This window comes from Misgurnus anguillicaudatus, chromosome 16 (genome assembly GCF_027580225.2).
Source record: "Misgurnus anguillicaudatus chromosome 16, ASM2758022v2, whole genome shotgun sequence".
Taxonomy (NCBI): domain Eukaryota; kingdom Metazoa; phylum Chordata; class Actinopteri; order Cypriniformes; family Cobitidae; genus Misgurnus; species Misgurnus anguillicaudatus.
Genome location: NC_073352.2, coordinates 26,420,927 through 26,434,677, shown reverse-complemented (window position 1 = coordinate 26,434,677; position 13,751 = coordinate 26,420,927). Strand labels below are relative to the sequence as shown.

General features: G+C 45.8%; 1 protein-coding gene across 3 annotated transcripts in view; it reads left to right on the top strand.

Moving 5' to 3' along the window:
- fstl5 (follistatin-like 5) overlaps window positions 1-13,751 on the top strand; it is a 173,994-nt gene that overhangs the window by 25,459 nt on the left and 134,784 nt on the right. For 2 of the 3 annotated variants that reach the window (XM_055177889.2, XM_055177887.2), the window contains exon 3: window positions 2,286-2,319. In XM_055177889.2, the coding sequence (XP_055033864.1) occupies window positions 2,286-2,319 (34 nt within the window). The remainder of the gene's footprint in view (window positions 1-2,285; window positions 2,320-13,751) is intronic. The other variant, XM_055177891.2, reaches the window with a different exon arrangement.

Genomic DNA, 13,751 nt, shown 5'->3' with positions numbered 1-13,751 from the left:
AAAAATTTGTGGGTGCTAATAATATTTAATAAAAAATGCAAATCTCCTCAAAACGATCTCTCTTCACTTTCGGTCATAAGTATGGCAGGTGGGCGGGGTTTAGCAATTGGCAACACGACCCAACTTCAAAAGATCCAATCAGATCTCGATGGACAAATTCAAATTCAGCCCTGCCTTATTTCATCTCAAAAGCCGTTTCATTCAGATATATGTCACCACGGGGAAAATAAGGCAATCGCAACTTCCGTTTCATGGCGACTTTAAACACAAAAATGTCTATGGGCTAACTTCCGGTGGCCGGTTGCATAAAACTTTAAGACTAGTCTTAAAAGTTAGTCATGAATTTGTTTTCTTCAAGACTGATCATAACTGTTTTAAGTATGTTACATAGAAAGGTAGATGTGTCTAATTTAAATCCAAATAATAAGACTGATTAGCTCTAACTAATTGCTAGTTAGTCAGAATCATTCTTAAGATGCAGTCTTAATGTCACGGCTTTTTTATGCAACTGGCCACCGGGTTAGCCTACAAAAAATAAGTAATCCCCGCAAGCAATCTATAGAGTAGAGTTAGCATCTATCAGATTAGCTGTAAGCTTTGGTGAGACTCCTGAATTTGCATTAGGGGAGGAGACATTTTTTATTTTGGACAGGTTGGACAAATGGCTCCAAAGTCCCTTGAAATCTGAGAGCAATCTTGAAATTCACTGTCTCGCATTAATCACTCAAAATGAAAATATTTAACAATTTTCCAGTTTATGTGAGAAATCCCTCTAGATATCCAAATCATCTCACTGATCTTTTTTTTGCACCGAAACCAATTACTGATTATTTACAGGCAGGGCAGAGTTTATTTAGCTTTCATTTTTCTCAAATTGAAATTCAAAGCAGTTTTCGTTCTGCACTGTGCATGTTTTTTCTTTCTATTTTGACTCTAGTCTTAATGAATAGATTTTGAATTTGAATATTTTGAAAGCATATTTGGCCTTTTCTGATCACAATTTTGAATATAAACTCTATATAACATATTCATAAGTTTAATATCAGCAATACTCATTCAGTAATAATAAAGTGGCTTTATTGATTCCAACAATACCAAGAATTCAGACCAATACAAAATCTCAGGTGAGCTGCAGTACCGAAGGTTTTGTGTCACTTTTTCACTCAATTAATATTTTATCCACATAATTTATATTTTTATTTTATATTTTATATTTTATCCACAATAAAATTAAAACAATGTACCTTTGAAAGTCATGTTGTGGTTAAAGAAAGTTCAAAATTAACAAGACTTCGTTAATTAACTTCCATTTGACTAGATTTTGAAAAAAGACTCACTCAGCTTCTCAAAGTCTCACCCATGAGATGCTTTTTAAACAGTATGCAAAGTCATGCATGTCATTTTATTGAATAAAATGTAAGTTTTCTGTTGAAATAAGAAAAGTATTTCTTGTGTTGCCTACGAAATAAATTAAAAAATTTAAGCATGCACCTACTAGATTTTTAAAGGTCACGTTCCTTCTGATCACCCAAACTCTAGTTAGTGTGTTGCTATAATAGCATAAATAATACCTGTAAAATGATAAAGCTCAAAGTTCACTGCCAGGCGATATATTTTCTTTAACAGAATTCCCCTTTCAAAGCCTACAGCGAATGACCGGTGTGGACTACAGCCCTCTACTTCCTGTTTTAATGACGTCAGTTTTTTGACTAAACTCCGCCTACAAGAATACGTCAGTTGCCAGCTAAGCTAACGGCAAGCTAAGCTGCTATAGAATCACAGCACACTAAACAAACTACACAATCAGAACTCGATACTTATTTTAGAAGGAGGGACTTCATAAAACAAGGAAGACATCAGCCCGTTTTTAGGACAGTGAAAACAGCGCTATACAGATAAGTAAATTGTGTGAAAAATAGCGCAATTTTTACACGTGAAACATGAACACAAGATATATTTTGCACGATAAACACAATCAAAGCTTCAAAAACACAGAAAGAACGGGACCTTTAATAAAATAAAAACATTTGTCAAGTGACCCCAGACTCTGAATTTTAACACAAACCAAAAACACTTTATATTCTGTAACCTTAGTGAACCCTTGCTATTCTGTTGTCAGCTCTCAAGGGACAAGAGAAAGAAAGTTTATCTGCGGTTTGTAAAATAACATACACTATCTAAAACCAACTGTGTGGATGTTTGCAGTTAGGGCTCTGTTGACATGCTGTCTGTGAAGTGTAATGTTTTGTAAGTATTGTTTCTCTCTCTCTCTGTTCTTGTTCCAGCAGGACGGGATCTCAGAGAATTTACGGATTAAAGGTACGTACAATCCTCTGCTTCACTCACTGTTCCACTTACAAAAAAGCAAATATGCACAAAACAGAACAAAACGTACCAGGATATTACACGCAGTACAAGTTTTTGGACCTAGTGTCATAGTACTGTAGTGTTAAAATATGTGGCTGTTTAAAACTGAAAAGTGTGTTGTCAAACAGTAATAGGTCAGGTTTGGAGACTTTTTAAAAGGTGTGACATCCCAAAAAAAGCTTGAATACCCTTAAATTGAGACCCACTCCTAAAGTGGGTAATTCTGACAATGCTTGTACAGTCCAATATGTAACCCATGAGAAACTGAGCTCTTTTCTTGCACTTGAAGCTTGTATCGTAAATGACATTGTACTCCATCAATACATTTGCCACGCAGCTGAATAATGGATTTTCACTCTGTGTATGCATATGAAACTAAATGCATGCTTTTAAAGTAGCATGCTTTTCTAAATGAACCCATTCAATTTGTGGCCGTTTTAGACTATCTCAGATGTGTTTGGATTAAATACACATATATTGTGCCAGGAATAGTAGCAGGTTACTCAAGCGGGCAAAATAAAGCCACATTAATTACCATGCAAGAAAAGTTTCTGTGATTTTAGGTGTAAATCGTGTGCTGGCCGTCGCCCAGCAGTCATTGGGTATTAAGGCGGCACAAGAGTTGTTCAAACGATGCCAAGTATCTACAGAGACTGCTGAGATGTGAGAAATCAATCTCACTCCTCATTCTCTGCGTGAGGTGAAGTCCCACCATAAATATTATTTCGGGTCAGCTCAGAGGTGCGTGTGTGCGCAGCTCCTTTGGCTACAGGTACCGTAATAAGACTTTAATGGAGAACCTGTCTTTATCACTGCAGAAGGTCAAAACTGTAGTTGTAGAGTTGGATTTCATTTGTCTCTAGCTGCTCAATGAAATGTATACTCTGTCTGGTGGTCTTTGACTTTTCTGTCTTCAATAATAATGTCCAGAACGATACCACCAAACACAAAAACAATCATAACTGGGAAAGAGAGCAGGTGTTTTAGCCATTAAACTTGAATGGATGCAAAATATGTATCACTGAAATCATTTTATGAGTAAGAGTTGTGCATTCTCATTTTGGGTTTTGTTTGTGTTACATTAGAAGAGTCAGTTTATGTTTGGACACGTCCCGTTTTCCCCAGATCTACGCCTTGTATTTCTCACAATATAATATAACTGAATGCTTGGGTAGCTTTTCCACATTCTCCTTCTGCCTGAATTTTTTTTTTTTTGAGGGGCCTTTTCAATTATTAATGAATAATTTTAATTATTCATTCCTAATTACTGCGTATTAAAGTGGATTAAATTCGGACTTAAGTATATTACTTTAATAGAGGCTTTGGAATATTGTTCATGTGACTGCCTGAAGAGCATTTGATGAAGCTTGCGCCTTTCTTTTGATGACGTTCATCTCTTTTATAATGATTTCGCCTTTGAAGTGCATAAAGCCTCAGCGTTGAATCTATTCATGCCAATACAGTCAGACCAAGTGTACTTCATGTTTATCGCTTAATTTTCGACATGGCACGTGTTGCCAACATTGTGCACTAAAGGTCTGGACTGTAGTATGTAGTTAGCTGAAATTGGCTGTCAGAATTTGGAATAAAGACAGCGTGCACACACGCACACGGCACAATTCATTGTAATTGGAATCTGAAATGAATTGTCTGGCATATACACAGCTCCACTATGCAACATAAAACATCTAACCACTGGACTAATCACAATTTTTGGAGAATAGCTTTTTGTGTAATAGTACAAAAAGTGTTGGTAATGTAGTCAGACCACCAGCTGCACTGTTGAATATACTCCGCTTTTTATCCTAGGTCCTATAATGGCAGAGCATTTAAATACTACATTTCTATATTTTTGGTCAAATAAGAACAGTGTGTTCCTCTCGGGCTTTTGACATTCCTATAGCAAAATATCCAGCGTCCCCAGGCGCAAGGTTTCGTTCTATTGTCTCAACTTTGCTATTACAGTGTGATTTAATAATGTGCACACAGGGACACCTCTTTGGCCTAAGTTGATATTACATTTTGAAATGCTAAAGGCTTATAGCTCTAAATTGTATGTTAATCCTGAAATCTCTTTAGCTTCTTTGGGATCCCATTTCATTTTTTTGAAAGGGGACACTACATCATGGCTAGTGAGAGCAGAGAGTTGTGCTAAAAACACTGCCAGGCTGCAGGCATTTTGCTTGACTTTACTTTTGGGTAACTGCCCGACATTCCACTAGTTACAGACATTACATGTGTACATTTACAGTGGGGAAAATAAGTATTTGACACATCAGCATTTTTATCAGTAAGGGGATTTTTAAGTGGGCTATTGACACATAATTTCCTCCAGATGTAGCCATCAAGCCATATATTGGATTCATACAAAGAAATCAGAAAATTTAAGTATACAAGTTCAGTCATAATAACTAAAGTGAAATGACACGGGGAATAAGTACAGGTGTTGAACACACTTTATTTAATACTTTGTAGACAAGCCTTTGTTGGTGATTACAGCTTCTAGGCGCCTCTTCTATGGAGAAACCAGTCGTCTGCATTGCTCAGAAGTGATTCTGGACCATTCTTCTACACAAATGGGCTTTAAATCTTAAAGGTTCCTTGGGCCTCTTTTATGAACTATGATCTTCAGTTCTCTCCATAGATTGTCTATTGGATTTTGGTCAGGTGGTTGACGACCACTTCATTGTTTCCTTGACATTGTGTTTGGGATCATTGTCTTGCTGAAATGTCCACCCTCTTCTCATTTTCAGCTTTCTGGTAGGTGGCAGCAGATTTTTATCCAGAAATTCCTGGTACATTTCTCCATTCATCCTGCCTTCAATAATGTGAAGTCTGCCAGTACCCCTTGCTGAAAAGCGGTCCCCAAACCATGATGCATCCACCCCCAAACTTAAATGTTGGTATGGTGTTCTTGGGGTGATGGGCAGTGCCATTTCTTCCCCAAACATGGTGTGTAGAATGACTGCCAAAAAGTTCAATTTTGCTTTCATCTGACCATACTGTACTATAGTCTCCTAATAATCCACAGGCTTCTCCAAATGCTGTTTCACAAATTTTAACCGAGCCTTAACATGCTTTTTGTTCAGCAATGGAGTCTTGAGTGGTGAGCGTGCATGGATGCCATGGCGGTTCAGTACATTGCTTATCGTTTTCTTTTAAACGACAGTACCTGCTGATGCAAGGTCTTCCTGAAGTTCTGCCCCAGTGGTTCTTTGTGTCTTGGAGAACTCTCCTGATTATTATTTGGACTCCTCGGACAGGGATCTTATGTAGAGCGCCTGATCATGCCTGGTTTATGGTGAAGTGATGCTCTTTCCATTTCCAGATAATGGCCCCCACAGTGCTCACAGGAACATTCAGCATTCTGGAAATGCACCTATAACCATTCCCCATTCAATGATAAGATTACGAAGATCTTCAAAGAGTTCCTTGCTTTTACCCATCATGAAGTCTTTCCTGTGTGCCTCCTGGGTAATGAAAAGCATTTATAGGTACAAGGTTTCTCTCTCAATACTGACAGATTTCAGGTGATCTCCTGTTCCCTTTCAGTCGGTCACTACGACGTCACGTCGTGACCGACGAATTGGGAACTCGCTTAGAGAGACCAATCTGCTTCGAATACTACAAAAAACGCCAATGAACTTGGCATTGAGATATTTGCATAATGCTGGCGCCGCCCCGCCAGGTGCGTATATAAGGCGCACGTGCAAATAGGGAAATCAGCTTTTTATCGCTTCGAAAGCCGGCAGTATCTGCTACTGAGAAGCTACTTTACTCTGTTGGGATCGATTGCGGAAGTTGGTTGGACTGGCAGTACCACAGCGGACGCTTCGCAGCATTCCACAGGCTCTGCATCTTTTTGTTTTGAGTTTAGTGTGTGCGTTGCCTTTCCCTGTGCGCATCATCAACTGAGCATCTGAGTGAATTTCCCTAAAAGAGTGATACGAGAGAGCTTTGTGCCTTGTTAAAGGCAGCCACTCTCTCGTATATCCGGCGATTAGCGTCCTTTTCAGGATGGCTTTTCGTCCGTGTGATCTTGGATGCGGGAAGTATATGGGTCCGAAGGACGGTCACGAGCGTTGTCTTTCGTGTTTGGGCATCGAGCACGCAGAGGCAGCGTTCGCTGGGGGTAAGTGTTCTCACTGCGAGAACATGTCCCTTGTGGATTTGCGGAGACGGTTGTCTTTCCTCCGGGAAAAACGCAACCCACGTCCAGCGAGTTCCGAACGCCGCCACGGAGCGGCCGTGAGGCTCTCAAAGGATGATCTCCGCATCACTGTGCTGAGCCGGTCGGGGGATTCGTCCTCCGGCTCTCAGCCTCCTCATCCACAGCCGGTTGATGTGCCGATGGAGACTGCAGAGTCGTGTTCTGCGATGTCTGCAGGATCTGTCGTGCCTCCCTCCGGGTCCACGGAGACCGCAGCATCCGAGGGTGGGCCCTCTCCCTCTGAGGATCCGGATGTCCTCCCCCCTTCCGGACGGGTCGTGACGCCGGATTTCGATCCAGAGATGGTGGCCGTGCTCTCTCGAGCGGCGGAGACCGTAGGGTTGGAGTGGGTTCACCCCCCACAGCCCGAACCGTCCCGCCTGGATGATTGGTTCTTTGGAGCTGCCCGGGTTTCACAACCCTCTCCGCCGGTACCATTCTTCCCCGAGGTGCACGAGGAGCTGACTAGGACCTGGAAGTCACCGTTTTCTACTAGATTACGGTCTTTTCAGCCCTCCCCCCTCACCTCCCTCACCGATGGAGCTGCTAAGGGTTATACGGGGATCCCCCCCGTAGAGCGTGCGGTCGCGATGCAACTGTGTCCGGCCACCGCTCCCTCCTGGAAGGACCGCCCAACCCTACCCTCCCGTGCTTGCAGACAGTCTTCCGGTTTAACGGGGGCTGCCCACCAGGCATGCGGAGAGGCGGCTTCAGCCCTGCACGCTATGGCGTTGCTGCAGGTACATCAGGCGAAAGCTTTGAGAGATCTGCATGAGGGAGGACACGACTCGCCTGTGCTTTCGGAGCTCCGGGCCGCGACGGATCTGGCCCTTCGTGCTACGAAGGTCACAGCGCAGGCGATCGGTCGTGCGATGTCCACGATGGTGGTCCAAGAACGCCATCTATGGCTCTGTCTGGCGGACATGTCTGAGGCGGAGAAGAACAAGTTCTTGGACGCCCCCGTGTCCCAGGCGGGTCTTTTCGGCGAGTCGGTGGAGTCTTTCGCCCAGCAGTTCTCCGCCGCCCAGAAGCAGACGGAGGCGATCGCTCAGATCATGCCCCGGCGCAAGCGACCTGCATCTCGCCCTCCAGCGCCGGCGGCCCCGTCTGCTCCTCGCCGAGGGCGCCCTCCGGCGGCTGCCTCCGCCCCCCCCGCTAGAACATCTTCCAGGCCACGGAGGGGGAACAGCCGTCGGCAGCCCGCCCCGCCCGCCCCACCCGCTTCCCGTGGTAAACGGAGGTCGAAGCGGCCCTGAGACGGGCGACCTGGATTTGGATGGGATCACTCTACGGGAGACGGTGATGGCACCACTCCTTCCACCGGTAGAGGGCCGGGTGGAGAATCTTTGGTTTCGTTTTGTTTCTGTTCCGCCGGCTTCTCAGCCGGCACCCACAAAACCACAAAAAGAGTGCATTCCTATTCCTTCTCCAGGTCTCCAGAGGATCGAGAGAGATGTGAGCGGGCAGTCAGATGCTCTTCCTCCCTCTCCTCTATCGCCAGCGGGTGTTCTGGCGAGTTCGAGTTCTCCACTGCGGAGACCGGACCACCAGCATACCCTTCGGAGTCTGCGTCCTCCGCTGAGGAGACCGGACGACCGTTTCTCTCAGCGGGTTCAGGTCAGTGTCACACACACACACACTGTAGATGCTTATGCTGTCACGGCAGACGCACCAGCAGTCCCGCCTGTCCCGCCTCGCTGCCCCGCCGCGGGTTCACCGGTTGTGCCGCTAATTCCTCTCGTACGGTACTTGGGAGCTTGGCTTCAGCTTCCCAACCCGTCTCGTTGGGTTTTACGCACGATCCGCCTCGGTTACGAAATTCAATTCAATCGGCACACTCCCAAATTTGCGGGCGTACGTTTCACCACGGTGAAAGCGTCCGATGCACATGTACTGCGTGCAGAGGTCGAGGTCCTGTTGGCGAAGGACGCGATCGAGCCGATCCCTCTTACCGAGATGAGATCGGGTTTTTACAGCCCGTATTTCATAGTTCCCAAGAAAGGCGGCGGGTTACGACCGATTTTGGATTTGCGGGTCCTGAACAAATCTCTTCAGAAGAGGTCTTTCAGGATGATTACACCGAAACAAATTTTCAGTGCAATACGCCCCCACGATTGGTTTGCAGCGATAGACCTGAAAGACGCGTATTTTCATGTGTCCATTCTTCCCCGTCACAGACCGTTTCTCCGGTTTGCGTTCGAGGGTCGGGCATATCAATACAAAGTTTTACCGTTCGGGCTGTCTCTCTCTCCCCGTGTGTTCACGAAAGTAATAGAGGCGGCGTTACAGCCCCTCAGAGAGAGCGGTGTTCGCATATTGGCTTACCTCGACGATTGGCTTATAATAGCGCATTCTCGGCGGACGCTGTGCGAACACAGAGATCTAACACTTCAACATCTCGCCCGTTTGGGTCTTCGGGTCAACTGGGAAAAGAGCAAACTCTGCCCCACGCAGAGGATCTCTTTTCTCGGTATGGAACTGGACTCGATCGATTTATCGGCGCGTTTGACAGAAGAACGTGTTCAATCAATTCTGACTTGCCTCGGGTCATTCCGAGGGAAGAATGCGGTCCCTCTGAAACAATTTCAGAGACTCCTGGGGCGTATGGCAGCAGCAGCGGCCGTGACACCGCTCGGACTGCTCCATATGAGACCGCTTCAGCGTTGGCTTCACGATCGAGTCCCGAGGAGAGCGTGGCGCGCCGGCATTCACCGTGTAACCATTACACCTGCGTGTCGCCTAACATTCCCCCCGTGGTCAGATCCCGCGTTTCTCAGAGCAGGGGTCTCCATGAGACAGATCTCCCGGCATGCTGTTGTACACACAGATGCCTCCGACACGGGCTGGGGAGCCACGTACGGCGAGCTCACGGCTTCGGGGGTGTGGACAGCACCCCAGTTGCATTGGCATATCAATTGCCGCGAGTTGTGGGCAGTATATCTGGGACTCGTACGCTTCGCGACGGAGCTGCGAGGGAAGGATGTACTAGTACGCTCAGACAACACTGCGACTGTAGCGTATATCAACCGTCAAGGCGGTTTGCGCTCTCGTCACCTGTCGCATCTCGCTCGTCATCTCCTCCTTTGGAGTCAGAAGCATCTGAGGTCCCTTCGTGCCATTTACATACCGGGCTCGCTCAATACAGCGGCAGACGCGCTTTCCCGAGCAGCGCGCCCCGGCGAATGGCGACTCCACCCCCAGACGGTCCAGCTGATTTGGAGGAAATTCGGTCGAGCGCAGATAGACCTATTTGCGTCACCGAACAATACCCATTGTCGCCTGTTTTATTCACTAACCGAGGGCAGCCTCGGCGTGGATGCGTTGGCACACAGCTGGCCGCGGGGCCTGCGCAAATATGCGTTCCCCCCAGTGAGTTTAATAGCACAGATTCTGTGCAAAGTCAGGCAGGACGAGGAGAGCCTTTTAATGATCGCCCCATATTGGACGACCAGGAATTGGTTTCCGGAATTAATGCTCCTCGCGACAGCCCCTCCCTGGCGGATTCCCCTGAGGAAGGACCTTCTTTCTCAGGGAGGGGGCACATTATGGCACCCGCGCCCCGACCTGTGGAATCTCCACGTTTGGTCGTTGAGCGCGCGCAAGGTTTAAGTGATTTACCCCAAGCGGTATCTAACACTATTGACGCGGCACGAGCTCCGTCTACGAGACGGGCTTACGCGTTAAAATGGAACCTTTTCGTCACCTGGTGCTCTTCGCAACGCGAGGACCCCAGAGAATGCCCTATTAACATTGTGCTTTTATATCTTCAACATAGGTTAGATGGTAGGCTGTCACCGTCCACTATTAAAGTTGATATCGCCGCTATATCTGCGCATCACTCACTTATTAACGGCAGATCAGTGGGCCAGCATGATTTGGTTGTTAGATTCCTGAGAGGCGCTCGCAGGCTAAACCCCTCGCGCCCTCCTTCTATTCCTCCCTGGGACCTGTCCATGGTGCTGAAAGCGCTACAGAGTCCTCCGTTCGAGCCTTTGCAGTCTGCGAGTCTGAAGCTTCTATCCATGAAGGCTTTGACCCTGCTAGCATTGGCCTCGGTGAAGAGAATAGGGGATTTACATGCATTCTCTGTTGACGATTCGTGCCTTCAGTTTGGTCCTTCTGTCTCGAGCGTGACCTTGAGACCCAGACCAGGCTACGTGCCCAAAGTTCCCACTACTCCCTTCAGAGATCAAGTGGTGAGCTTGCAAGCATTGCCTTTGGAGCAGGCAAACCCAACCGAGGCTTTGTTGTGCCCCGTACGCGCACTGCGATTCTACGTGGACCGCACGCAAAGCTTCAGGACCTCAGACCAGCTCTTTGTTTGTTATGGTGGCCAGCAGAAAGGGAAAGCTGTCACTAAGCAGAGGATGTCTCATTGGATAGTTGATACTATCGCCCTGGCTTATAATTTGCAGGGCATTCCTTGCCCCTTTAATTTGAGAGCGCACTCCACACGGAGTGGTGCCTCTTCTTGGGCATTAGCTCGTGGTTCCTCGCTGACAGACATCTGTAGAGCTGCGGGTTGGGCGACACCTAATACGGTCATTAGATTTTACAATGTTCGTATCGAGCCTGTATCCTCTCGGGTTCTTTCCTCACCAGGGAGGGCACGGAGAGCAGATTCGCAAGTCGGCTTGCAGTCTCCGACTGAGGCTCCAAATTGAGTTTCAGTATGGAAGGCTAACAGAGCAAAAATGCGTAATGGTTTGATTTGCTCCCTCCACTGCCTTGACAGTCTTTGTTGCGGAGCATTGGCTGTCAGCCTTTCACTAGTTGTATTCTTACGAACCTACGTGTTTGGCCAGGGCCCCACATTGTGTCCCAACGGGTTCCTTTGTGAGTATTATTCCGTGGGGTTAATCCTACTAGCCCACGTTTCCCTTAGCAGAGCACTGCTTTGCTTACACAGCCACGGCTGTCATTTGACCTCAACTACGGTTGACTTTCGCCCACCAATAGCCCTTAACGGGGCGGTGGCTTCCGCAGCGTTCCTATTCCGCTCTGGTAGGGCGCTTCCCAGTCGCTGGCACTACTGTGGGGTTAAAGGAACATCTAGTGCCCGGCCTTCTGCCTTAAAACCTAATTCTCCTTATCCTTAAGTGGAACCGGAGGGCTTTACGCAGACACTGGAAGAGGTCAGCCCCTAGTGGCGTTTTGGTAGGGATTCCCAATTCGTCGGTCACGACGTGACGTCGTAGTGACCGACTGAAAGGGAACGTCTCGGTTACGGATGTAACCCTCGTTCCCTGAAGGAGGGAACGGAGACGTCACGTCCCGTCGCCACAGGTGCTGCCACCTGCTGTTTAGGCCGGTCACCTTCCGGCTTTCTCAGCGAACAGAAGCTGATTTCCCTATTTGCACGTGCGCCTTATATACGCACCTGGCGGGGCGGCGCCAGCATTATGCAAATATCTCAATGCCAAGTTCATTGGCGTTTTTTGTAGTATTCGAAGCAGATTGGTCTCTCTAAGCGAGTTCCCAATTCGTCGGTCACGACGTGACGTCTCCGTTCCCTCCTTCAGGGAACGAGGGTTACATCCGTAACCGAGACGTTTTCTTCATGTGTTCAATACTTATTCCCTGTGTCATTTCACTTTATTTATTATGACTCAACTTGTATACTTAAATGTTGTGATGTCTTTGTATGAATTTAATATTTGGCTTGATGGCTACATCTGGTGGAAATTTTAGTGATAAAAATGCTGTATGTTTATCTGTAGTATATACTGCATTAACCAGGTACTGATTTACAAAATCTGAACAACAATCTCAGGTTGCATGACAATTCCTAGTTATGAATTGTGCAAATTTAAGCCAATTATTTAATATTTTACATGCATTCTGATATTACGATACAGTATATTTAATTAATATGGCTTGTGGTCTGTGGTGTATTTTGACCTGAAACTTTACAGACACATTCTGGGGATACCAAATATGAATAATATTATAATATTTTTATATTGCTGAAAACACCTAGGTTAGTGGCCCTTTAATCTACTTTTACTGAAAATAGGCTGATATATCTGTGTATCCCTAGTTTCAAGGGTGTGAATGTCTGATGACATATTTAGCAGATTTAGAAAAATTGCATAGTTCAGCAGCCATAATTGTGGTTCATGGTGTTAGACATTGTGCAAACAGCCAATGACTTTAGCAACAGGTTCCAGATGTTAGTGTACTGAAACTCTGAGAACGGTGTTCCACATGCTCTGTTAAGACCTTTAATTCAATTCCAGTGTCGGCACTCAAGCCAATGTGAAAAGTTAATATTTGAAGATCATAAATATGCATGAGCAGAAAAGCCAATGAAGCAGGAGGGTGTCTTAATTTCAACAAAGGGATTTGCACATGGAGGGTAATGAATCTATAAAACACTCATGAGAGAGGTGAACACTTCTGTTGTTGCTCTTAACAGATGTTGTCTCAGCAACGTTAAAAGAAAAACCTCTTTTCACATGCCGAGAGTGTTTTAAAACCCTCATTGTAGCGTAGTGCTTATAGCCCATCTACATTTCATTAGCATAATGCTAATAAGTTATTTAATGCTTATTTAGCAGTCAGATAAAAAGCAGGTACTGCCTCATAAACTACTAATAAGACCATTTCAGGCAAAGTTGCTTTTAGCTTTCTCAGTAACTGCTATTGGAGTTTAGCACAGCTTTCCCCCTCCGGTTTCTATTGATGCAGTTACTGCAGGACATCTGGCCGGGACAGAATCTTGCTAGCTCAGTAAAGTAAAGTGCAGTGATGGCAGTACTTTTAAAATAGGTAAGTCCATGAATGTCAGAGTAGATGAAGAAACACGACAGGTCATACAGTATATGCATCATCACTGCAGTGCTGCAAACCTGCCAACTTTGGGTCACAAGCAAGACTCTTTAACAATTAAGTCATGACTGTCCCTATCCTTGGTCCTTAGGTCCTCAGATATATTAGCATTTTCTCGTGATGCACCATAGAGTTTGTTGACTGAGTTTGTCACAATGCATTATGGGATTGTCTTCTCAATGAAGAATATAACTAGGGCTGCAACAACTAATCAATGAGATTAATAAAAATCAATAATGAAATTCGTTGTAAATTATTTAATTATTAATTAGTTGGTCTGTGGCGTCACATGCTCCCACACCATCGTTGGACAGCGCAGACACGCCTCTGCTTTATATAGCGA